A 27,683-nucleotide genomic window follows, 5' to 3' on the forward strand; every position below is an offset into this window, starting at 1 on the left:
AAATGGGTATATATTTGTTTTTTGTTAAGTTGCCTAATAATTCTGCACAGTAATAGTCACCTGCACACACAGATATCCCCCTAAAATAGCTAAAACTAAAAACAAACTAAAAACTACTTCCAAAAACATTCAGCTTTGATATTAATGAGTTTTTTGGGTTCATTGGGAACATGGTTGTTGTTCAATAATAAAATTATTCCTCAAAAATACAACTTGCCTAATAATTCTGCACTCCCTGTATAGCACGTAGTTTCATTTTTCAACTCCAGGGATCAATCCTGATGTTATAGACAAAAAATTGAGGACAAGCTTGTTGATGTTCTTTCAGGGCAGCTGGAGCTGTATGGTTCAACTTTACAATTAAGTGGGGAAAGACTTCCAACCCCCCTGCAACGCACTTCATATTTGCAGTGGTTTGAACACTTTTGACAGGTAGCCAGTCTATCACAGGCCAGCACATAGAAGCACAAACGTATTCGTTCTCACATTTATGCTTACAGCCGATTTAGAATCACTAGTTAACAAAGCAAGCGAGTCTTTGGACTGTGGAAGGAAGCCAGGAAGAACCCAAACAGGAATAATGAAAGGGCCGACTGGTAGATATGGTCTAAATAAGATTAAATTAGTTGTCAGGAACAGCCTTGAAACGTATTCTGCAAAAGTCTGTTAACTTGAACAGTCAGCATTGTAGGACATCCTAACACATTTCTGGGCTAACTTTGGGCTTTTGTTTAGAAAATCTGACATATATCTGAGTATATCTGCTTTTTTGCTTTCAGCCTGTTTGTAAAATCAGTCACTCTGCTGACACTAGACGGGCCACATTTCTGATTGGTCAAAGCAGATTAATTAATAGATTAATAAAGCTAGCATTGCCCTACTGATTAGAAAACTACTTCAATGTGAAGCCAGATGAGGAAATGATAATCTGGTGTTGTTGGATAATTTAGTGCTAAGACTGCACACCTTTGCACCCAGTATTCAGTAAGGGTCCTGACAAGACCTCCCTTCAAAAAAAGAAAACAAGCCCTGGATTGGCAAACTTGTTTTCCAGTACAGGCTCCGGAAACTTCTGTTCTTCTACAAACTCACCCATTGGATTCATTGTCAGCTTGATGACAATCTTCAAAATGGCTCACAGCCATTTGTTTGTTACTCCCTGTGTTGCCAGAAAACAAAATAATCGCCATCCGTCTTCTCTCTCTCTATGCTTATCCAGTTCAGTACTTCTTCCTGCTGACTGATTATTTCAGAGCTATTGCTGTAGTACACAAAAACATAATGTGTTTTCGTGTCAGTGTGGGTCCACACGACGCCTGCGATGGAGCTATCTTTTGAAACGTGACACGGCAGAACGACATCCTGTCCGACCGTAGCTCTGATGGTTGTTATTTCTGAAAGACAGAAGAAACAACACAGAACAGAAAGGTTGGATTTAAAGCGTCTGTGATGCCAAACAAACCAGAATCCAGTGTGTGCTAAATATGAATAATATTATTGAAAATCACATGAGGAGAAACTTTTAGAAAATCAACTGCCCACAAACAGAAGTCAAATAACAACTTCAACCTTTCACAGCGTAAGAATCGTCTATGAGATGATGTCACGCTGGAAAACTTGTCTCCCTTCCTCAAACAGAAACTGAGTTTTTACACAATCTGCTCAGTATCACAGTTACAAAGTAGAAGTACTGATGTCGTGATGTCAATGTTGATAATTTGCTCATATACATATTCCCATGCCACATATACACGTGCACCCATGGCACTTTATTGATGTATGCAGAACAACAAGGTCTTAAAATGTCTTCATTCCTGCAGCCTCCTACATGATGCATCTCAGAGTGGATGAGTCACCCACTTCACACCACATCTACGGTACCATTAGAGTTACCTGAACCTGGAAGCTGAGCTGGACTGCACTAAAAATAAAATCACATATGGAGGTTTAGACAGACTACTAATTACATAACGATCAGTAGTTAAAAGTATGGACAATTTCGAGTGAAGGTGGGTTCAAAATGACTTTTCTAAACTTTAAAAATTGGACTAAATATAGTTTAACCTCATAGGACATCACCACAATACTAAATGTTGCTCTTTCAAATGAGCCATATTGCTCAAAGGGACAAAATTGTTGTTTCTCATTTTTTGTACACCAAATAAAGAGTTTTGCGCATCGTTACTCAATTGTGACTAAAAATGCATCCCATGAAAGAGTTTGGGTCTTTGGGGGTTAAAGTGAGGTTCTGAATTGAGTCTGCAGGCTGACGGTGTTTCATCATTTCATGTTGAAATATGATCACATGTTTAAAGTGAGATCAAGCAGCATTTTTATTTTAAAACAGTTTCATAAAACAATAATAGATCTCAAAGATTTTTTTTTTTTACAGCGCATTGTCTTCTGTGTCCTGATTGGCTGTAGACCATTTTCAGTCAATCTCGTGTCGTGTCTCCTGTACTGCACCGAATGTGTTCAGCTTGTCAAATTTACATAAATGTTCACTAGCAGAAGAAAACAAACACAACAGTGTCGACGTCAAAGGATTATAAGGCGCATTAAGTGAAACCAAACAGTCAGATGAGTCAAACTTTACTCAACTCATTCTTCTTGCTTCCTCTACTTCTGTACCATTGATTCATTAATGATTCATTAGTGTTGAACTCTCTTGCAGCTGCTCTATTTCCATGTTCTGGACCTAAAAACAGGGTTCGATCTTTAGTTTCATTCTATAATACTGGATTTATTTTTCTACGTAAGTTTGATCTTTGAGAGTTTAAACAAGAGAGAAAAGTGTGAAAATGTTCATGCCTGTCTGAGAAAAGTGTATAAAGTGTGTAGTGAGGGGTTTTACAGCCTTAAAACATCTATGATAATTGTAAGAAATAAAGTTCACTACTTTGCTGATTTCATCTTTCGCAGGTTATTTTTAGAACGTAACTCCCGCGATAAACGAGGGACCGCTGTATTAAAAATGAATTTGCAGACAATGAGAACGTACAACATTTTATATTAACAGAAACTAGCTATGACTTGAATTTCAGGCTGAAGTTGGATTTTTGTTTTTGGTTATGTTCTTTAGTATCTGTGAAACCATTAGCTTAATTATTGCAATTTCAAACAATAGTTTATGCCTTATACGTGGAAAAATATCTGACCCCTACCTGCATCGGCTGTGATTTCTACAGTCTTTCAAATCAGCTGTCAAAGGTGGGACATCCAATTATTTTTGGAATTTCAATTATCCATAATTTCATGTGAGCTTCACCTCTGAGAGTCCATATTCATAAAGCCATGGTACCAGAGATTTGCCCCAATAAATTGAAGATTTTACCTTCTTTTTTTTTGTTAAATGAAAGACTTTTAAAATAGCCTCAAATTATTTTAGCTGCTGTCAGTTGAATATTTATATTTAAAATTCAGATGTATAGTTTGTTACTGGATGATTCCAACTTCAGTGCCTATTAAGGAACACTGATCTCGGACCAGTGAGATTGTGATGAATGAGATAAACATTGTGCTACAAATTTAAAATTATTCAGCTTTCTCTTCTTCGCTAAATTCAGATGGAGGTTCTGCTGTTTAGTTATTTTTGTTGTGGGGAATCCTGATGGATTCCTCTCATGACACACACCCTAACTTAACACCTGTCTGTCCTCCACCTGTTCAATTCATAACTACAACGACACCAGTCGCTCACAATTCAGACACTAAGCTTACAGTGCAGGAGACGAAGTACCTAACATAACACAGACTAACAGAAATACACCTCTCTGTACTTACATGTATAACTTTGACATTGGACATACATCCAAAAGAACTGATTTACATCTTACTTATTAAACTCACCTTTAGAAGATGATGGTGAAAAAGAAGAGAAGAAGAAGACGAGAAGCAGACAAAGAAGAATCAAACCCAGCACAGCTTTTCTGGACATGTTTGTCTTCGTCAGCAGTAGCGGTAATGTCTGAAGTGCTGCTCAGATCTCTTTCCCTTATCTTCTTGAGTTTGGGCGTTGTGAGGGCTTGTAGCAGGACTAACTGGACACAGTGTCTGCTATTCATGCGCAGGTTTTCTGCTTCAGCCCCTCCTCCTCATCCTTCAGACTGGGCGCAGAGCTGGAGGTTTGCTGTTCTCTACTGTTCATCAGTGAACTGTCTTACATCCACATTCATTTAATACTGAATCAACACAAAATGGAGTGGGAGTCTACAAATAAGATCAGATTGCTATATTTATGATATATTTGTCACCTATATGAAATCAAACCAATTTTAATATTAGATAAAGATAAGCCAAGTAATTACACCGCGTTCCAAATTATTGTGCAAATTGTGTTTACGTGTCATAAAGATTAAACAAGTCTTTTTTCAATTGAACCCATGGATTGAATTGTGTCTCAGGGCTCTTTGTATCACTGAAATCAATCTCAGACAGCTATGATCATTAGTTTGCCAGCTGAGCCCAATTAAAGGAAAAACTACTAAAGAAGGAGGTGGTGGAGTCATGTTTTGAGCCGGAATCACGGGAGAGAACTGATCGGCCCTTTAGGGTCCCTGAAGATGTGAAAATGACCTCTGCAAAGTATGTGGAGTGACTGACCACTTTCTTCCATGGTAGAAAGAGAAGACTTAAAATCCTATTGACAACCTTTGGAGCATCCTCGAGCAAAAAATATGAGGGTGGGGCAGTTTGCATCCAAACAGCAGCTCGGAGGCTATTCTGACATCCTGCAACAGAGCGTTCTCACTCCCGAGGCGTAACATGGCGACGTTTTGTCACGTCCCGCGGCGTTCCTGAGGAACGCGAAAGGAGACCTTCGGCGTTCTTATGGTACGCGGCGGGTTATGGCTGGAATCCAGTGCAATGACGCTCCCGCGGGAGTAGACGTTCCAGCCCTGTATTCCAGCCCTAAACCTAACCTTATCCCTAGCCCTGACCATAACCTTATTCCTGACCTTAACCAGGACTTTAATGAAGTTAAATAGCGTGTTTCTAAGCGATTTGAAGAAAAAGAGCGAACATGTGTAGGTTCAGTCCAGACGGTTCTCATATTTCCTCTTTTTCCGAGGTCGTCATTTAGGAACGTGGTGGGTAGCCGAAAACGTAATATGGTGACGATTTGTCACCTAGCGTAAAATGTTACGCTTTGGGAGTGAGAACGGGTTGCCTGCAAAGACATTCAAGCAGAAACTCTCCAAAAACTCACAAGTTCCATGGATGCAAGAATTGTAAAGCTGATATCAAATAAGGGCTCCTGTGTTAATATGTAACTTGACCTGTTGAGATATTTTTGATTGAAATAGCTTTTGATTTCAGTAAAATTGATCTACTAATGCTGCAAATTCAACAAATGACCATTTACAACCTATAAAATTTTTTGATACTCTGTGTGCGTAATAATCTGGAACAGTGCATTTTAAGTTTTTTATTTTTGAAAAACACTGGTTCCATTGGCAGTTTTGTACAGTTACGTTTGAAATATACTCAAATGGTTGATGACTCGAAAATTATGCTGACTGTGTTTTGAATTTAGGAAAATCTAAAACAATTACATTTGCATAAAATTTGGACCAAAGTGCAGCTTTTAAATTATGATTTCATTTACTAGGGGAAAAGGTTATCCAAACCTAACTGGTGTGAAAAGTAATCCTCCTCCAAACCTGATAACTGGAGTGCAACCATTGGCAATCAACCATTAGTGCTAACTGGCAGTGAGTCTCTCGTCACTGTGGAGGAATTTTACCCACTGTGCTTTGCAGGATATGGATAAAACTGAGAAATCAGGAGGGAGCCAAATGCTTTTTCACAGCACTGTAAATTAATTCACCTACCTTTAAACTTGTCATTTAAGAGAGACGATGTGTCACGGTTCTGGGTCATTTTGACCCAGCATTTTTGTCTCTTGTATTTTTGGTATTTATCTATACGATGGTCTATGTTCTGATTCTTTAGTTATCCTGTTTTAAATATTATTTTCCATGTTTCAGATTATTCTGGTTAAGGGTTTAGTTCTTAGGTTTTGTTTTGGTGCACTCGTTTTCCCTGTAGGTTTAGTTCAGTGTCTAGTCTACCCATACCCTGGGTGCAGCCTGTGGTATGAGGTCTGGTCAATGCCTTGTCTTGTTCTAACTGCTTCAGACATCACCCTCTTCCAGCAGCCACTTCCTGGGTCTTGTTTGACGGGCTCATAAGTATTTTCGTCAGTGAGTAGTGACAAAATTTTCTCATGATAGTCTTTCTGGTTTAGCAAAGCTGTGCACCTACCCTTGTCTGCCGGAAGGATGATAATGTTATTGTCATTACCTTCCTCTCCTCCATGGTGATGTTGGATGCTGGGGGCTTTGCATTGCTGAGACGAAACTTGTGTTCGTAGTTGCTCTGCTTCCACTTCTGCAATATTGTTTTTTTCAAATTGCTGTTTCTGTGGCTGTGATCAGCTCTACTAGCGGGATTTGTCTTAGCGTGACAACAAAATTCAAGCCTTTAGCAAAGATGTTTTTCTCTGTTTGGGTGAGCTGTCTGTCAGACTAATTCTTCACCCTTGGTGTCACATCGTTCCCTCTTCTGGCCGTTTAGGACACTCTCCGTATTTTACTGTAAATAAGTAAGTAAGTAAGTAAGTAAGTAAGTAAGTAAGTAAGTAAAATTTTATATTTATATAGCACATTTCTATATAAAAAGATCACAAAGTGCTTCACAAGTATAAAACAAAAGCAGACAAAAGTTAACAAAATGTAATTCTAAAAAGATGTTTTAGTTGTTTTTTTAAAAAAGTGACCACTGAGTCCACAGTCTGGCAGCCACAGTGGCAAAAGCTGCGTCTCCCTTAGTTCTCAGCCTTGTGTGCTGAATAACAAGCAAGCCCTGATTGCATTACCTCAGGGACCTCCTAGGGACATAGCACTGTAAAAGTTCAGTGATGTAGGCTGGTGCTTGTGCTTGAAGAGCTTTGGAGGTCAGAACTAGTATCTTAAAATGGGCTGTGAATTCAACGGGGAGCCACTGCAGCTGTATAAGCAACAGTGTCACAGTATGAGTTCAGTATGAGATACTATAGGGCTCAATTTAGAAATGTTTCTTAAATGATAGAAGCAGGACCGAACCAGAGATTTGACGTGAACATCCAAAGTAAGAGCAGAATCAAAGGTTACCCCGAGGTTGCTGATAGACGATTTTACAAATGTTGAAAGAGGACCAAGAGCATTCATTAGAATGTAAGGGCTGCAAAGGCTGGTGAGGTCCAACATTAGGAATACAGAACATTTTCCTGCATCCTTTTGCATCAGAATATCACTGCTTCCAGTGATATTCACAGGGGAAAAACAGATTCACACTTAAATCTTCTTCCCTATAAGCTCACCTGAGTTGTCAATGTTCTGCATGGCTTTTCTCTTGCTCAATGGCTCTCTGCCATTTTTCTCTTGGTCTCCGAGCTCCACTCAGTCATGGTGGGCTTGGCACTCATTGTCCAGATCTTCAGGCATCAGCAGTGTGATGGCCTCATCACTGCATACCAAAGACTGAAGAGTAGCATCCTCTTCAGTCCCTACCTTGCTCTTTATTGCCTCTTGAAGAAAAAAAAAGAAAACAGAACTTTCCAGCAACATTTTGCCAACTTTATTCAAACCACACCACACTGATTAAAATCTGTTAATCATTAGCACCGAGGTCCCACACGTGGTAAATAACATACTCATGGCTTTAACTATTTAAGGTCACAACAATAAGGCATTTGTACTGTACTGAATCCCAGTGATCTAACATGCTCCTTTTTTTTTGCTGTAATTTCTAGGACCCCATTTTCATAGTAATTGGTAAATTGACTGAAATTAGGCAGATGGAAAATCTCGACTGGATTCAAGAGCTTTCGGTTGAGTTGTAGAATCATTCGAATTGCACTGTTGTACTGATGTGTTGTCTACTTCTGTCTGCTGGGTCACTTTTTCTCAGGTGAAAGTGTCAGAATAGCATTAGCCTTAGCAAGCACTTGTCTAAGGGTCAATGTCATACTGTGTGTACTGCATTTTCTTTTACCTGAAGAAAGACTCCTCAAATCCTTCAAGTTTTGAACTTATCCTAAGGCTCTGAGTACACTCCCAGAGACTCACCAGGAACAAAAATACCAAGAACTCATACACAAACATATATATTAAAGAAGGTAGACACTGCATGTTTTGCTGGTTGGCGGAGTGGGGAGGATGTTCATCTGTGATCTGTGTGTGTTTTGTGGTAAGCATCGAAACATCACTACACAACACCAATGCTGTGGAGACCTCACCTGGTGAAGCTCTAACACAGCAGCTATGGAAGGATTCAGGATGAAGGACATTAGTAAACATGAGGCAAAATAAGCTGACTTGTCTCTTAATTCATGGTTTACTGTTAAAATGTGTTGTCTCATTCTAAATTTGATTTCAGCAGCAGGTTTCAATAATGACAGTGGCAGCAGTTTAAGCATTTATAGCAAGTGTGTAAGACAGCGAAAGATAACGTGGGATGCTGTATTTGTTCTGGTACATGTGTCCAAAAGAATATCTGCCCGAGGGTCTATCTCACCTTAGTTTTCACTGGCTGGCATCAGTGCTTATGTTTGTGTAGAATGATTCATAAATGACCCTTGCAGTATGACTGAATGGAGACAGCTGGGGCCCCTTAGTAAGGTCATGTCGCTAACTGTCACTGCAAACTTTGTACATTGCTGCTGTGTCTGGTTTGTCCACAGGCGACCGTGGCTCAGGGGGTTGGGAAGCGCATCTGTAACCGGAAGGTTGCCGGTTCGATCCCCGGGCTCTCTATCCTGGTCGTTGTGTCCTTGGGCAAGACACTTTACCCTACTGGTGTTGGCCAGAGGGGCCGATGGCGCGATATGGCAGCCTCGCTTCCGTCAGTCTGCCCCAGGGCAGCTGTGGCTACAACTGTAGCTGCCTCCACCAGTGTGTGAATGAATAGTGGTATTGTAAAGCGCTTTGGGTGCCTTGAAAACCGCTATATACACTCAACAAAAATATAAACGCAACACCTTTGTTACTGCTCCCATTCCCCATGGGATGGACGTAGAGACCTAAAATTCAGACTGCCCACAACAAAAGGCCACCCTGGAATGTGCAGTTTTGTCTCACAGCAAAATGCCACAGATGCCACAAGCAGTGAGGGAGCGTGCAATTGGCATGCTGACAGCAGGAATGTCAACCAGATCTGTCGCCCGTGCATTGAATGTTCATTCCTCAACCATAAGCCGTCTCCACAGGCGTTTCAGAGAATATGGCAGCACATCCAACCAGCCTCACAACCGCAGACCTCGTGTAACCACACCAGCCCAGGACCTCCACATCCAGCAGGTTCACCTCCAAGATCGTCTGAGACCAGCCACCCAGACAGCTGCTGGAACAATTGGTTTGCACAACCAAACAATTTCTGCACAAACTGTCAGAAACCGTCTGAGGGACGCTCAACTGCATGCCCGTCGTCCTCATCGGGGTCTTGACCTGACTCCAGCTCGTCGCCGTAACAGACTTGTGTGGGCAAATGCTCACATTCGATGGCGTCTGGCACGTTGGAGAGGTGTGCGCTTCACGGATGAATCATGGTTCACATTGTTCAGGGCAGATGGCAGCTGAGAATGTCCCAGTTCTTGCATGGCCAGCATACTCACCGGACATGTCACCCATTGAGCATGTTCGGGATGTGCTTGACCGGCGTATACGACAGCGTGTACCAGTTCCCACGAATATCCAACAACCTCGCACAGCCATTGAAGTGGAGTGGACCAACATTCCACAGGCCACAATTGACAATCTGATAGACTCCATGCGACGGTGTGTTGCACTGCATGAGGCAAATGGTGGTCACACCAGATACTGACCGGTTCTGGGTCCCCAGACCCCCAATAGCGCAAAAAACTGCACATTCCAGGGTGGCCTTTTGTTGTGGGCAGTCTGAGGTACACCTGTGCACTACTCATGATGTCAGATCAGCATCCTGATGTGGCACACCTGTGAGGTGGGATGGATTATCTCAATATAGCAGATGTGCCCACTACCACACATTTGGACTGATTTGTGACCACTGTTTGGGAGGGATGGTTATATTGTGTATCTAGAATGAATTTTAGGTCTCTACGTCCATCCCATGGGGAATGGGAGCAGTAACAAAGGTGTTGCGTTTATATTTTTGTTGAGTGTAAATCCAATCCGTTATTATTATTATTATTATTGTCAGTCCTAAGGGGCCCCCTGCTGGTGCTATTGCCTTTGGGCACCAACCAGTTATCTGCCTAACTTAGAGGCACCTCTGCATGCACCAAGAATGCATAAAGGATTTCAACTGATTTCTATAATCACTCAGAGGCATTCTACCAAAAACATATAATACCTGTCCTGGACTCATTGTGGCGAATAAAACTTGTGTATTCCAAAAAGTCTTAATACTGACTGAGTAGCTCTATTAAGGAACATGTCATTACCAGTGTTGGGCAAGCTACTTTGAAAAAGTAATTAATTATAGTTACTAGTTACTTCTTCAAAAAAGTAACTGAGTTAGTAACTGAGTTACAATATTCTAAAAGTAATTAATTACTTGAAAAGTAACTACTGCGTTACTTTAAAAAAATGTTTAACCCTCTGGGGTCCAGGGTATAATTATAAGATGCTGAACACAGCTTCAGCCGTCTGTTTGTTGAAAAATAGTAACGGACCACATTTTCTTGTTAGTAACTGTAACGGCGTTGTAACGATAGGAATAGTAATTAGTTAGATTACTCGTTACTGAAAAAAGTAACGCCGTTGGTAACGCCATTACTTGTAAAGCCGTGACAAAGCTGAAGCTGCGCCGGGGCTGGATCTTTCAACAAGACAACGACCCGAAACACTGCTCAAAATCCACTAAAGCATTCATGCAGAGGAACAACGTTCTGGAACGTTCATCTCAGTCCCCAGACCTGAAAACCTTGAAAACCTGTGGTGTGAGTTAAAGAGAGCTGTCCATACTCAGAAGCCATCAAACCTGAATGAACTAGAGATGTTCTGTAAAGAGGAATGATCCAAAATACCTTCAACCGCAATCCAGACTCTCATCGGGACCTACAGGAAGCGTTTAGAGGCTGTAATTTCTGCAGAAGGCGGATCTACTAAATATCGATTTCATTTCTTTTTTTGTGGTGCCCACATTTATGCATCTGCCTGATTTTGTTTAAACAATTCTTGCACACTTTCTGTAAATCCAATAAACTTCATTTCACTTCTCAAATATCACTGTGTGTGTCTCCTATACGATATATTTAACTGACATTTTTTGTTGTAACAACCACGATTTATACAGGAAAATAATGACTATTAACAAGGTTGCCCAAACGTTTGCATCCCACTGTAGAAATGAGCTGAGTAGAGTCATAGGCGCGGGGCTCAGCCAGCAGCCAGTGGAGAAACCACAGGGGAGCAACATGTACTGAGAGAGGTGAAGTTTAATACCTGACCTGACAGACATAGACAAACAGACACAAGAGCCACCTCCACGGGACAAGACTCTGTCCATCTGCATCTAAAGGACACTCCTTCGAGGATGCCAATGTTCACATTTTCAACAGAGAGAACAGGTGAAAACGTCTTCAAGCAACTTAAAGAAGTCCAGACACTTTTCTTTCCAAGCTTCTAAGAAGACACAAACATGCATTCCTACCCTCATGTACACAGATACAAATACTCACCTATCATAGAGACACACACAAATAAATGCAGCACACATACTCCCCATACACACTCTGTACTCCCAGTGTGTTGTTCTTTTACAATAAACAGCAACAATCAGAAAGTGTGTTTGGATTGACAACAACTGTGATGACACATTATAACCTGTTATTAAAGTTCTGCCCCTGCTTTGATCAAATGTGGGTTACTGCTGGTTAGTTAGTGTGACTTCATACAAGCCTGTGTGTTACACCAGTGGAAGAAGCTTTTCCTTCATCAGTCTTCTTGTTTCTTACTATAGGGCTGAACAGCTACACTAACACTCTCTGGCTCTATGCTGCCCCCTGTGGTGACAGTTTTGGTTCATATATATATTGAAACTAAAAAAAATAATAATAAAGACGATTAAATTATTAAATATTTAAAGATAATAAGAAATAAGTTCTGTTTTTATACAATCTGACTTTATAACAGCACATTTTATAGTTTTCATTACATTTTCCCATAAGGTATATAACAAGTGAATAAAGATGGATACTGTTAGGGTGCTGGGTCATCGACCCAGTGTTTTTGTTTTGGTTCTTTGATTTTGTTGATTTTATTAAATTCCAGCTGTGACTTATGGGTTATAGGATTATTCTTAGTTTAGGTTCTGTGTGGGTTTTGTTAGAGTTGTAGTCGTCTGGTTTTCTGTCTGTGATCCATAGTTGCTGTCTTCCCGGTCTGCTGTACCCTGTGTCAAGTCTGTGTTTCTGTGTTATGTTTCCTGTTTTACTTTGAAAGTCTGTGTCTCATGTAATGCATCTGGTTTTGCTTCCTTTGTCTCGTCAGGCCTGAGCTGCCCCAGCTGTGTTTCCCTCCTGTCTCTCATTCCCTGATTGCCCACTCTGTGTATTTAAGCCCTGTGTTTACATCTGTCTGTGTCGCAAACTACCCTCAGCTTGCTGTGTTCTGTCTGTCTGCGTAAGGTTATTTGGAAGTTTGTTACTTTTTGAGTAACGCCGTCGCCTGCAGCGCCACCTCCTGGGGCTCCCACGCCGGCGCCTGCAGCGCCAACTCCTGCGGCTCCCACGCCAGCGCCTGCAGCGCCACCTCCTGGGGCTCCCACGCCGTCGTCTGCAGCGCCACCTCCTGCGACTCCCACGCCGGTGCCTGCAGCGCCACCTCCTGCGGCTCCCACGCATGTCCTCATTGCGGCCGGCCTCGGGACCTGCTCTATCGCCATCACTGGCTTTGCGGTCGGCCTCCTGAACTGTTTTTTGGACTTTTGTGTTGTTGGGCCGTTGACCTCGGGAGTTTGTTTTTGAGTTCAGTTTGTCTCCGGAGTCTGCACTTTGGGTCCTCCATTTCACCATTCATGCCTGCACACAGCCTTCACATTACAATTACAAACATCATGAAATCACACACTCGATAAAATTACTTATTCAGTACTTAAATTTAGAAATTAAATTTATATAAAGTATATATTACAGAAGAATCATCATCTACAGTGCATAATAACATCAGAAGGCTCAGAGAATCTGAAAAAATCTGTCTGAAATGGTAAAAGGTGAAAATCAATATTAGATCTTTTTATATATATATATATAAATCAATACATTTTTAAAGGAATTGATACCATTGGCTGGTCCCCATGTTTGCCAGGTCTTGAACAAAAGGAGAAGGAAATCTGAAAAATACCTAAATAAGATTTGGTATGATGATGGCAGTAATGGGAACATTACAGTCACATCATTGTTTTAGTGCTCAGTGACTGAGAGATGATCTAATGAAAGCATCTACAATCTTAAGCAGTCAAAATGGTGTGTTTCTCTAAAATGCAACAGAAATAAAAGTGGAGCTGAGAAAGTACAAGCGAAAGGCTGAATTTGTTTGTGCTGGCGCCTCTGCCAGTGCGCCCCGGGCGGCTGTGGCTACAGTGTAGCTTGTGTCAATGTGTGTGTGAGTGGCTGGATGCTTAAAGCGCTTTGGGGTCCTTAGGGACCAAGTAAATCACTATACAAATACAGGTCATTGACCATTTACCATATCTCTAAGCTCACTTTTTATTGAGATCAAAATGCACTTATTCTTTTGTTAAACAAGTGTTTTTATAGTTAGTCTCAGGCTTTACAAATATAAAGACAAAGAAATGCTCCTCTCAGCACAGCCGAGGTTTTGTGGGTTTGTGCTTCTTTGTTGCTTCTGAAAAGTTTCTTCCGTTCTGAAAGCAGGAAGAAGGCCGGCCAAAAGTGACATCAGTGTCAGGACAGTATATCATTGTATCTGCCAGAGTTAGCAGTGCACAACGGTTAGAGTGCAGTTTAAGCTCCTGCTCAGTGTCTCAGTCCTCTCACGATGTCCTCACATATCTATGCCAAACCAGATCTATCAAAGAAGGTGAGAAACAGCAGAAAGGAGGACGGAGCAGAGTGGGAGCAGAGGGAGGTGGATATCTATACTACGTGTATCTACGACAGTGCAGACTTTGCTCACACTGGAATTCAATCACAAGGAGGAGGTAAGTCACCTGTAATAATCTGTTTGCTTCCAGTTTGTTACAGTCAGCTTTTAATCCCAATGAACTGCAGCCCATCAATCATCTCCATGTGCTGTATGAACCTTTTACCTGATTTGCTCTTTTCTTATGCAGCATGATTTCTTCATATTACCTGTTTATACAGTTGGCTCTGCATAGAAAACACATTTAGACTTAATGATAAACCAGCACAGTGGATGGTTATGGACAACGCTGCTGCTTTCAGGGATGTTCAGACAATGTTTGTAACTGTTACTCAAATACTATCTGCCTGCTGCTGAGCTCTGTGTGCAGGAACAGCTGCTAGCTTTCAGACACAAGTGCAGTTTCAGAAAACGTATTCTTTCTAAACAAGACCGCTTCTTCTTCTTTTTTGGGGGGTTTTTAATAAAACAAAAGTAATGATATCAGGTTAGAATATGTTTGACAGCTAATAAAAACAGTATGTGTATGATAAAAAAATAAAGAGCCACTTAGAATATATTACTCTAAAATGTAAGGTCATAAATGACCCGCTCTATAACTTTAGTCAGTTGACGTCTTGCATAAATAGTTTGGTTGGTTGAGGGTTAATCACAATAAAGATATATTTTGGTATCTGATTCTTTTGTGAAGTTGAGCTCATCCAACCACAACCACAGGTCTATTAAAGGCAGTGACACGAAATGACCACAAACCAACATCTGCACTGTTTTCTAACAGGACCAAAGACTAAGAGTCCTTCAGTCCAGAAGGGCTCTTTCAGATGTGCTACACTGGGTCTAGCAGTGCTGTGCCTCCTGATGTTAGCTGGGATCATCATCCTGTCCATATGCTGTAAGATAAGATACAATAAGATCTCGTCCTTCTGTGTGCTCCTCTCTACCGGCCTGTGTTCCTGTGTCTTCTTGAAACTTATGTTCACCACTGCCATTTCCATCCTTTCTTTTAAAAGGTCCAGTACCATCTGTCCTTCTACATTTCTCTTCTTCACATTATTCCTACCCAACACCTCTGTTCAACTACATGTCCACTGAAGTCTGCTCCAATCACCACTCTTGGACAAAGTGGCTCTTCCACTGCATCCACCTTACTCCAGAATTCCTCTCTCCTCTAACTGACCTCCAACCTGTGGGGTTCACACACTGACAATATCAACATCATACCTTCAACTTGCAGCTTCAAATCCATGATTGTGTAGAGCATTCCCGTCACCTCCACAACACTGCTTAGATACTCTTCTTTCAAGATTATCCTTCCTTATTGGCAGAACTGCTTGACTTTGTCTAAGGCTACGTTCACACTGCAGGTGAAAGCTCATCAAATCTGACTTTTTTGACCCTGTGCGACTCGTATCCGATCATGGTATGACAGTTTGAACAGCACAAATTCGATATTTTCAAATGGGACCTGGATCACTTTCGTATGTGGTACTGAATCCGATACATATCTGATGTTTTAGAAAGCAACTGCTGTTTGAATGGTCATGTCATCCGTCTTTTACGTCACTGACACAAGACAGACGCCTATTATCAGTGCCAGAGAGGACAAACGAGGAAGCATGGCAGCAGAAACTGGAGACGAAGCGAGTCAATGGACAGAAACTGAGGTTTTGGACTTGATTGGCATATGGTGAAACAATTCTATTCAAGCTAAACGACTCCGTGTCCATATACACCTCTGCACGGAGGTAGCAGCCACTGCTCCAAACAAGGCCATTGTTAAATCACAGGCTGTCTTTTTCTTCTTCTTTTTTTCAGCGTCCTTCTTTCTGTAATTAATTTGTGAAAATTGTGTTGGTTACGACTGTGCAGAAATTGATAGACTGCTGCAACAACACCTACTAGCTCTGAAGCCGCCATTTTTATTTCCGTAAACAGAGCGCGTTGTGTGTGACGTCTTCTTTTGCTCATGCGGGCAGCTTTGAGGGCCGTGAACAGTTCACACTAGAGCGCGTTTGCCATCACATTTTATTTGTAGTGTGAACAACCAGACAAAAGAAATAGGATTTGATCAAAAGATTGGAATTGAGCATTAAGACCTGCAGTGTGAACGTAAGTGCTCCAGGCCTTGCTTCCCTTCTATCTGGTCTTCTGCCCACAAATCTACCTTCCTTCATTTGGATATATCAGCCACATCATTCCATTTATCAGTCTTACTTCTATGTTTAGAGTATCTGAGATCACCTCTATATTTTAGCCTTTCCCTCTCTCTCACTGTTGGCAAACTGCTGAGCAACAGCACCACCAGTGCAGGAATCTTAGTGATTATCTATATGTTTGAATTGTACCCCAGATGCCCTTCCTGACACAACCCTCCCCATTTATCCCTGTTTGTTGTTGGCATAAGGATAACACTGGTTTGAGGGACTCCTTTGACTGGACTGGGTGTTATTGTCAATATATACTCTAATTATTAAAGAGATCAACAAATGCAACTGATAAAAATAGTATCAGAGAAATAAGCTTCAGCTGACCTCCCAAACTGACATAAACAGGAGAAACTGTTCCCAGTCAAAGGCAGCTCAGCCCTACAAACTCCTTCAGAGTGAAACAGGAAACACAGAGTGAGAGCTGCACAGGTGTGGCAGGTTGGAACAAGGAAAAGCTGAACAAGTCCTCTGCAGACGGCGGCCATCTTGGCTCTTTATGTAATCATTAGGCTGCATGTTGGTGCACCAATCACAGCAGAGTACCTGCACATGCCCGTTATCATCCTCTCATTCAGTCACAGCTGAGGCGCAGCATGCAGAGCTTTGCATGAAGGACAGAAAAACACAGCAGTTACACAAAATGACACAAATATGATGACAGTCATAACAACAGGTCAAAGTTCAGTCTGTTACTGTATCATAGACACTGATGCTGTGTGTGCTATATGAGATGCTGCAGGCAGTCAGTGTGAGTCTTCAGCAGTCTGAGCTACAAAGATGGGATCTTGGCTGCAAATGAATGTATGACTGATACTGAATCCCAGCAGCCAACAAACATGCAGCTTCACAACCAGAACGTGTCCTTCTGCCACAGCAAATACAGGAAGTACCTGATCACATGGAAACACCTTTGATATGAGGAAGTGTTGATTCCCACGGCAGCTTGTCTGTTCTTTCAAAAACCTAAAGATAACATCTCTGACTTCATTTCTAACACCTTCCTCCACACTGAGAACAATTATTCTGAATCTTGTCAGTGGTTTTTGTTCACAGTTGATACGTATTTAGCTCATCAGATTTCCTGTAGTTCTAACACCTCCACCCACAGGACATGTTAAAGAACAATGGCTGCAAGTTTCTGACTCTTATTGATATTTGACAAAGCAGAGGAAGAAGATTATTTCTGTTTGAATCTCTCACTGAGCTTTTCTGATGTTGCTGTGATACCTGTTTAAATATTTCAGTTGCTTTCAGCCAGACCAACATCATTTCATGCTGAAAACAGTTTTACGTGTTATTGTTTCTTTTCCTGCTGTTCTCTATGATGCATATCTGATTTTTCAGATGAGTTTAAACGATTGGCTGATAAATATTTGATAATGCAGTAAGATTTCCTGGCAGAGTGACATTTATGAGTTTATTATTTTCAGCTGTGCGCTTCACTTCTGTTTCCACCAGAGGAGAAACATCCACATGTAAATTACAAAGACAGTGAATACAAAAGTGTGATTGTGATTTTCAGTCATTGTTGTGATGTTGTTGTGTTTCACGGTTGTAGATTTCATGTTTTCAGTCTGTTTCTTGTTAAATTTCTAAACACATATTTTAGTTACTTTGATAAAACAGCAGCTGCAGAACCAAAACAACAACTGTGCAGGTAAGAAAAACAAAATACTAAAAACATGTTTATCAAGTTCTTTGACTGTTTCATCAATTGTTTCTCAGTATGAAGCCGACAACAGTCAGTGCAGCAGCTATAGATCAGTTATGATATGATTATTATCTAAAAATCTAAACAGCTACAGGATGAAGAAAGCCACAGGACACAGTAGTAGGTTAGAGATGTTAAACAAATGTTAAAAACATCAGATTTACACACTGATCACCTGACTGAATCATTTTTAATTATAAATGTTTTGTGCTGAGTTCAAATGAATTTAAATCATGTTGGGGGAAAAGGAGAATATAACTATAATAATACATGCACAATACAGATTTTTTCAGTTTGATACTCAGTGAAATTACATCTGTCTTTAAAACATGTGTTTGACTTTAAGAGAAGTGTCCTGATCGATGGACGAGGTTTGGAAGCAGCTGTTACTTTAAGTTCAATGAGACAAAAACTTGGTATGAGAGTCGAAAACTGTGTCAGGATAAAGGAGCTGATCTGGTGATGATAAACAGCAAAGAGGAACAGGTGGGTGTGTTTGTTCATGTCTGTGTGATCTTTGATGGAGCTGACAGTCATCTGTTACTTGTGTCTTTGACCTGCTGTCAGTCTGTGACCTGCTTCCTGTCTCCACTCTGATGGATTTCTGTGTTTGGTTATTTTGTTTCCATATTGAGAGTTTATGTTTTTAACATTTCAAATGTAATGTTGCAAATTCAGACATTTTATTTAACAAATTTCTAAAGCAAAGAGGAATTTATGGAACAAAATACTTGATTGAAATGTAGAGTTTATTGGTAAATTGGTTGGTAAATGTAATTCTCTCTTTCTTTGTTTTTGTTAAATGAAACTCAGTAAAATGAAATGTCAGCTGAGTTTGTTATTGAGCGACAGGAGGAGCTGATATTCATCGATTCTTTGGCTCTTTCTGATTTCTGCACAATGGAAGAAAAGTTTCATCACATTTATTCTTCCTTCAGACATGTTCACAAGATGATGTCACTACAACAGAAGTGCTGAATTATGACTGGAGACAATATTTGTGTCTCTTCTCAAACAGGAATTTGTCAATGAACTGAACATGAGAGGAGAGTCCTGGATTGGTCTGGAACGCACTTCTCAGAAACATGAATGGAAATGGATGGATGGATCACTGCTGACAGAAACGTGAGACTATTTCATATTACAATGCTGTCGCAGTTATTCCAGAAGTTATCAGAACCATACATAGAAGTTAGATCAGCAAAACATGAGTTGAAATGTTTTTTCACCAGCCCCACAAACTGAATGTAAAGAAAAGCAGAAACAATTTAGTCCAGTTTAATATCATATTTGATCTCTCTGACAGCTTCTGGGCAGCAGGAAAGCAGAGTGACAGTTTGGCTTACTATGCAGCTTGTTGTGACTATGATGGGAGATGGACACGGTCATATTATTCTGAATCAAAGACCTTCATCTGTGAGAAATGAGTTTGGTGCTTTGATGTAAATGTTTGAATAATCCAACCAAAGACACCTCACTATGAAATGTCCTGCATGAGCCTCAGACTCAGCTTACAGTCTTTACTTGTTCATTCTGCATCATATATTGATTACATATATTGTCCCTCTGTGCTCTGTGCTGTACAGTAAGGTTGGAAGTCATCCACACAAAACCTTGAAGTACTTCATTACTCTGTAGTTCCAGCAAATTGTTCTAATAAAAGTCAAAGTGCAGCTTGTCTTTACTTTGCTTTACTTGGTTTATTCATCAGCCTGTTGGTCCTAAAACTTCAGTAAATGTCTTGTTTGTAAAAGTTCAGCAAAAAATATGTTTGATTAATAAGAATTTTAAAGGTTCTGATCAGCTGGAACATCAGAAGGACATTTTTAAACCTCTGTGTATGTGAAAGTGACAGAAAGACATTAAATGTTAATTGTGTTATGTGAGTCATATATATTTAGTTTTGCATTTTATATGGAAGTTGTATTTAATTTTTGTATGATGGATTTGAAAAACAAATATTTCATATAAAGCTTTAAGTGTTGATGACTTTAATTACAGATAAAATAACTTACTCAGTAACTTATTGGTTGAATTGTAAACGAGAGAAAACGGCTTCAGAGCTCTAAGTGTCGCTATATTAAAGGTTCAACATTTAACTTGGAGACACTTTGAAATATTTCAAAACTAAAAAACATCAACAGAATATGAAGAAAACATCTCTGACGTCACGTTCAACACATCTACATATGAACTGAAGTTAGCATCCAGCTGATGTCAGCCTGTACTCTCATGTAATACCACTTTGTACCACAAGAGGCTGCAGTGAGTCAGCATAGTCTGCACTGAGCTCACATTTGTATAGTTGTTGTTGCACTACAGCATTAGGTCAGACCACAAGTGTGTTGTTCTTTTACAATAAACAGCAACAATCAGAAAGTGTGTTTGGATTGACAACAACTGTGATGACACATTATAACCTGTTATTAAAGTTCTGCCCCTGCTTTGATCAAATGTGGGTTACTGCTGGTTAGTTAGTGTGACTTCATACAAACCTGTGTGTTACACCAGTGGAAGAAGCTTTTCCTTCATCAGTCTTCTTGTTTCTTACTATAGGGCTGAACAGCTACACTAACACTCTCTGGCTCTATGCTGCCCCCCTGTGGTCACAGTTGTAGTCAGTGTTGGTATGAAATGTTTGAAAGCTTCAGCACCACAGACAGCTGCAGGCAGCTCCACCCTCTCTGTACCATGTCTGCAACCTGTAACTTCAGTGCGTTCATTTAAACATTGAAATAAACTCTGGCTGCACATCGTTCTGCTTTTCTTTAAAAACAAAAACTGTTAAATAGTGTAAAATATGTAAATGTACAAAAGTTAGTGGTCCCAGAATAACTACAACTTTAAATAATTATAATCATAGCAAAGTTTGGCCTGATGGTGGCAGTAATGGAAACATTAGAGTACCACCATCATCACTTTCATTTTACCACATTTTATTTGAAGAACACTCAAGGACACTGTACACAGCAGAATAATAAAAGCAACAGAAAAGCAGGCAGTTTACACAATCATAAAGTCATAAGGCATAAAACTAATTTAACATAGCAGAGTGGAGAGGTTATGTGGGATAAGCTATTTTGAACCAGTGAGTTTTTGTCTAGACTTAAAGAGAGAGAAGGAAGAGATATTTCTTAAATCAGGAGGTCGTGAACTCCAGAGTTGAGGAGCAGAGCAGCTGAAAGCCACGGCGGCAAGACAGGGGGCGGGGCTAGAGAGAGAAAGAGAAGAAGGAGATCTAAGACACCGAGACGGGATCATCATCAGAGACAGATGATGAACAGCCTTAAATGTGTACAAAAGTATTTTGACAATGATGTGATATCTAACTGGGAGTGATGAGATCTGTAGAAGGGGTCCTGGTGATGATACGAGCAGCAGAGTTCTGGACACATTAAAGCTCATTAATGGATTTTTGAGTAAGACCACAAAGAAGTGAATCACAGTAATCGATCCGAGCAGTAACAACACTGTGAACAAGAACGGCAGCGGCATGTGGAGTGAGAAAAGGACGGAGACGATTAATGTTGCACAATTGAAAATATGCAGACTGAGTAACATCATTAATGTGTGAACTGAACGATAGAGTACTGTCGAGGATGATACCCAAACTTTTCACAGAGGAAGAAACGGAGACCGGCGAGTTATTGATCGTTATAGTCAAACTGTTGGTTCTGGATAATGTTGATTTAGAGTCGACCAAGAGAAGCTCAGATTTGACGGTAACAGCAGTCGGTAAGAAGATTTTTACCCAGAACTAAAATGAAAACCAGAGAGCAGAAACGTAAAAGAACAAAAACAATGGTGGGGTTGGCCCGGAAGCAGAGAGGAGAAGAGGCTCAGAACATGTGGACAGTATGAAAACGGAGGAGATGAAAGAACGTCTCTGGAGGTCGGACGTGTTGCTAACAGTGGAGGGGCTGCTTTGAAGATTGGCTGCAAAGGCAGAGTTTCTCTGGAGACTTGGAGGCAGACAGGAGCCCTGCTGGGGCTTGGCTGGATAACTCAGAGGACTCAGGATACTCGGAAGTTACACCTCCTCCAGCTTATCCAAGGGAACATCAAGGTGTTCCCAGGCCAGCCAAGAGATCTAATTTCTCCAGCTTGTTCTGGGTCTATCCAGTGATTCTATCATAGAAGCATGAACAGGTGGAGACGGAGGCTGCAGCCTGACTGCTCATCAGTTACCTGCTGAAGTTCAGGGTCTGGCTGCTGCGCTAGTTATGGTGTTCTTGATTACAAAAGCATGACAAGTAAACCAGGAAACACTAACTGGAACACACAGCCGGAGGGATGAGGGAGATCATGACAAGTGTTGGAGTGACTTTGTTAAAAATTGTCATTGTTGTGCTTCGAATTGTGAACCTTGTTTAAACTGCATGATTGAAGATATTCTTGTTTCTGTTCTCCTCCCTGCATGTAGGATGGTGGGGGAGGCTACAGCTATAGTGTTCAACTGCAGGCACATTCCAGGTAAAGATTCTGGTTTCCTTATTTGCTCGGGAACGTCCACTTCCTGCCCTTCATGGGCTCATCTATGTTTGTATATGGTGGAGCATTAAGGGGGTTAAGCCATATACAGGGTGGGGGGAGATGACCCTTTTATGAATAGGGATGTTGTTAAACGGTTGTAAACAGATGTTGTGTAGCAGGAAGTCACGTTTACAGAGACACACACACACATACAAACACATTCACAGTGTGTGTTCTCTGAATAAAAGGCTGCGAGGGGAGTTTGGAGTTGGCTACAGGGAGCTTGTGTCAGTTCTGGGAGGCAATCTCCCCTTGCAAGCAAACCGTACCAGTGGCTCTTGTGTTCTGTTTGCAGTCTCTCGTGGTCTGAATCCAGCAGGGTCGTATGTTCAGACCCAACAACAAGCAACACAAGGGAATGCAGACAATGAATACAAACAATAAGGGAACAGACCACAGGTGGGAACAAAGAGCAGAGTCTAATCGTCAGTTTTACTCACAGAGGGAGGATAGTAGGAGCGTCGTCTCCTCCGGCCTGAGGAAACAGGAGAGTTTGGAGCTGCTGATGCAACATCATTCCAGCTGAGGAGCCTGTGATGAGCCGGCCCGTAAAATCTCCGGCGAGCAAAACGGCATCATCCAGGTGGAGTCGGCAGCTGGTGATAGGTTGTTGCTCCACGTGAGAAGGAAATCTGCACTTTTTTCTTCTTGGTGAAGGAAAAAGGGAAACCGGATAATTGAGCCTCTGATGTCCCCAGACAGGAAACTCTTTGAGGATCGAGGTGGAAGAGCTTATGAGGAGGCAGGCCAATGAGCGGGCAGCGGAGAGGCTGATCAACAACCGTGAGCAACCAGAGATGGGTGGATGATGCCCACTTTCAGCTGCAGAGCATCAGGTGCAGGCAGGGCAGCAGGTGGACGAACACGGCGTCTTTGAGGACCCCTTAGAGCCCGGTGAGTACCACTGAAAATGTGCTCCTACCAGGGGTGAGCCAACGCTTCCACTTCAGCTTTTCCTCAAGAAAGGAAACGGCTACTTGCTGCCACTTGTAGGTCGGAGTCTGCTGCTTTATTTTAGTGCTCGAGATCTCCTGTCATGTACCGCTGTGTGAGGCAAGGCAGGATAGCAGATAAAATGTGGGAGTCGGAGACAGAAACCAAACTTAAAGACAATTTATTACTGACTACAAAACACCATAACTAGACCAAGAAATACTAAACAGACGAACACACAGCTGGAGGGAATGAAGGAGGCTGTGAGAAGAAACACAAGGGAACAGATCACAGGTGGGAACAAAGCTGAACATAATCAAACTAACGAGACCAGGAAGCAAAACTAAACAAGATGCACACAGGACGAGAGACTGTCAGAGTAAAACAGGAAACAGCAGAAACACAGAGACACGACTGGGGAACAGGCCAATCAGCATGGAGACAAGACTGACTTCACAGAGAGATACTAACACAGGAAGAGGGCGGGGACACAGAGGGGGGATGATAACAGAAAACCTGAGGCTAGATAACAAACTAAGACCTGGGACACAAACAGAGACACAACAATCATAACCAAAACTTCACCTCAGAACATGAAATGAACCAGAATCAGACGTCAAACACAAACGCTGGCTCACAGACCAGGACCATGAGCCTCCACACAGAAAGACTCCACCCAAAACAGGAACTCTCTTTCTGAGAAGTGATGGTGCTCACCACTGCAGCACCACGCTGCCCTGTTAGTTTCTGTGCTGGTAAAAATAAAGATGAATAAATAGTTCACTCTGACATATTTCCTGTGTCACAAACACTTCTTCTCTCTGCTGCTTCGATGTACTTACAGTTTGTAGAAGGCAGCGTCTAACAAAGCCGTGTTATTATAAACATACTGCAGCTGCTGTGTTAAACCTGTATGTTTGTGATATGATAAGCAGCAAATATTAAAAACAAGTTGTTGGAGGTATTTTAATGAGCACTAAATGGTTTCCCGATCCCACTGAAATCCACAAATGTATTTAAGCTACTGCAAGTTTCTGTCATTTATCATTTTTAATGATTTAATTACTGTATTAATGGAATTTCAGCATTTTTAATTTATATAATGGAACTGGAGGTCTTGCAGGATGTTGTTTGCAGTGCTTCATAACTGACTCTTACACGTATCATGACGTGTCAGATGAAAAGTGACTCTCGTCTGGTTTTACTTCCTCAATATTTTCATTTCAAAGCTGTCGGACTTAAAGACACAGACAGACGGTGAAGCTGCTCAAAGATCTTTCAGCTCAAAATGTCTACAGAAATTCAAAGTGTTGAAGATTTCAGGGTGAAATACAGCAGAGGGTCCCAGGAGGATGGAGGAGTGAGAGAGCAGAGTGAGGTGGAGGTGTTAGATGATGGAGAGCAGCACCCTGACGTTGGCCTACAAGAAGCTGGTAAGCAGGAAATCATCAAAGTGACCAAACCAAAGAAAATGTTGGTGATGAAAGTGTTGTTCAGTGTCTTTTAAAGCTCTGATATCCGACCACTTTAAGACATATTAGTGTTCGTGTCACATGTGCCCAGAATATGTTTCCAGTCCAAACTGGCACACAGATCATTTGTTGCACTGGGCCTGTTTACTCCCAGTTAGGAGCTCCGTTTCTAACCGTCTGACTGTTTCAGTGTCTGTGGCTTCAAGTCAAACTGGTTCAGCTGCTGCTCTGCTTTCAGGAAGAGGTCTGTGAGTGGCAGAGAGAAGCAGCCAATAGGAGCAGCACAGCTCTTTCTGCTTCCTCTCCAAGTGATAACATGACTGTAAATACAGCCAGATTGTCCACACAGTCATTGTTTTAAACATATGTGAATGTCGAGTTTGTCCGACAATGTTGTGCTTCCAAAAATGCGTCTTTCAGAGGTGCAGAGCAGCAGCTTGGTATGCAGCTGCAGTGTGTTAGCAGCTTCCCCCTGTAGTTAATGCAGCACGTTTAAATCAGTAGTTCATAGTTGTTCTGTGGTCTGACAACAGGAACAGAAAGATGCAGATTCATTGTGAGTTCAGCTGCATCAAAATGCAGTATGAGTGAGTGTAGAGAGGAGAGAAGCAAACTGATGGAAACAGCTAGCAGAAAGCTAACTGAGTGTAACTGAAGCACAAACACAGAGTAACACACACCCAGCACCACTCTGTTATAAATCAGCTTTAAAGTTTCCACAGTTCATGGTTGTTCCTCAGCATTACACTTTCCTCACAGCTCTGACCCGCGTGCAGATGATCATCATAGAAACGAATATTCTGGGACTCTCCTCCATATTTGTCCCTCAGGTTTCTACACTTCTTTCTACGTTCCCTCACGTCCATCAGGATAGTTTTGCTCATTTAGTCCTTATATTGAGAGGATTGTTTTTCTCTCACTGATCTATTCAAAAGCTGCGACCAAGAAGTGGCCAGAAATGCACCGACCGATCACAACAGCTGGAATGGACTAATGTTACTTTGTCCTTGTTTGAGTTCCTGTAACTTTTTAACAAACTCGACTAATTTGTTTGGTAAATCTGATTTACTTTCTACTGGGATCATTCCTACAGTGAGGATTAATAAAAAGCTCCAAAGTCTCTCATTAGTGCTTCATAAATGGACTTTTTGTTTTATCTTTGTAGATGTTCACACCGAGAAGAAGCTTCCAGCTGTGAGAAGAAGCTGGTTCAGAGCTTTTGAAGTGAACCTGGGAGTGCTGTATCTGCTGATTGTGGTGGGAATCATGACACGCTGTGAGGAATTTGATTCCAATATGTTAGATGTTTGATTTTGAACATTAGAAGTGAAATGATTTGATGCTGCAGACCTGATTGTGTTTAGTTCCTGTTCCCACACTGCAGTGTTTCTCCTACTTCACTGGAAAACACACAAACAGCAAACTTGTTACTGTAATGTTATTGTAGGGTCGACCTCACAACATAAAGCACCTTGAGGCTGTTGCTGTGATTTGGAGCTGTAGAAGTCAAACTGAATTGAATGATTAAGACAACGTGTGTCCTCCAGTTGGACAAACCTCCAACACCTAAGTAGCACACAGGTGTAATCCTAGTCAGGTGCTTTCAGTGTGGAGGAGCTCCAGCTGGGCTCATCACTCCCACACATCCTGGAGAGAATGAAGAGCTCGTCCAGTGCTGCATGACCAGGATGGAAACCACACTGTTGCTCTGAATTTGAGATTTCACAATTGGATGGAGTTTCTCCTTCAATATTCTGACATAAACCTTCTCAGGGAGGCTGAGGAGTGTTTGAACCCACCAGCCCAGATTTACAAATCCAGAGGCCGAGTACCCGACTCTCATGTAATGTTGCAGAGGTGTGTTAACCAGGACGGCCCAACAACAAGGAGTATTTCCTGGTGACCTCACAGTAAGATTTGCAACATTTAAGTGCACTGTAATTTCAAAAAACTTTTCCTCCTTATGTTGGACACTTTTTCACACAAGTACTTCTGTATTCCTTTGAAAATCAAATCAAAGATCTCAAAAAATGAACTGCATCAGTTTTCCTGAAAGTGCAAAATGTAGAATTGAAAGGAAAAGTTACAGAGTGACCTAAAAAGGGAAAAACACAAATGAATGAACACAAACATCTTGTTCTTTTTAAAATCTTCGGTCAGCAGTGAAGCTAAATTTAATTGTTGTTCATTTAAAGAGTGTTTGAGACGTGGTTCAAACTTTCCACATCGACTGGATGAACCTCAACAGTTCTACAGTTTGTTTCTCTATAAGGCAACAGCAAGAAAACAAACTGTAACTGACAAAATAACATTTCCTGGGTCGAACCAACTGTGACACTGAGGTGTGACTGTGTTTGTGCTTTTATGTGTGAACGTTCAACGTCTTTAGAAAAAGAAGAGTTTATACATTTTCTGCTTTATGCAAACTCAGTCAAAAGCTCAACAAAGTACACATATTGTACAACAGAGTTTTATCTGTAGTTAAGAGAAACACAAAATGCAGTTAAGACATTTTTATGCAAATTAATCACACGGTCTGTGTTTCCTTACACGCTGCCACTTCCTCAAAGCTTCTTCCTGCCTGAAAGCAGACAGAAGGCTGGACAAGAATAAAACAGCTCGATATCTTCCAGGGTCAGTACTGCAGAACTGTTAGAGTACAGCTTAAACTCCTGCTCAGTGTCTCAGTCCTCTCAAC

General features: G+C 41.3%; 1 protein-coding gene across 1 annotated transcript in view; it reads left to right on the plus strand.

The window, feature by feature from the left end:
• LOC146609115 (CD209 antigen-like protein A) overlaps positions 1-19,474 on the plus strand; it is a 44,326-nt gene extending 24,852 nt beyond the window's left edge. The window contains exon 6 of the mRNA XM_085345792.1: positions 19,354-19,474. Within this exon, the coding sequence (XP_085201918.1) occupies positions 19,354-19,474 (121 nt within the window). The remainder of the gene's footprint in view (positions 1-19,353) is intronic.
• The last annotated feature ends 8,209 nt before the right edge of the window (positions 19,475-27,683 follow it).

This window comes from Diplotaxodon limnothrissa, linkage group LG22, assembly GCF_057381915.1.
Source record: "Diplotaxodon limnothrissa isolate DT_005_m linkage group LG22, D_limnothrissa_male_GT1.1, whole genome shotgun sequence".
Lineage (NCBI taxonomy): Eukaryota > Metazoa > Chordata > Actinopteri > Cichliformes > Cichlidae > Diplotaxodon > Diplotaxodon limnothrissa.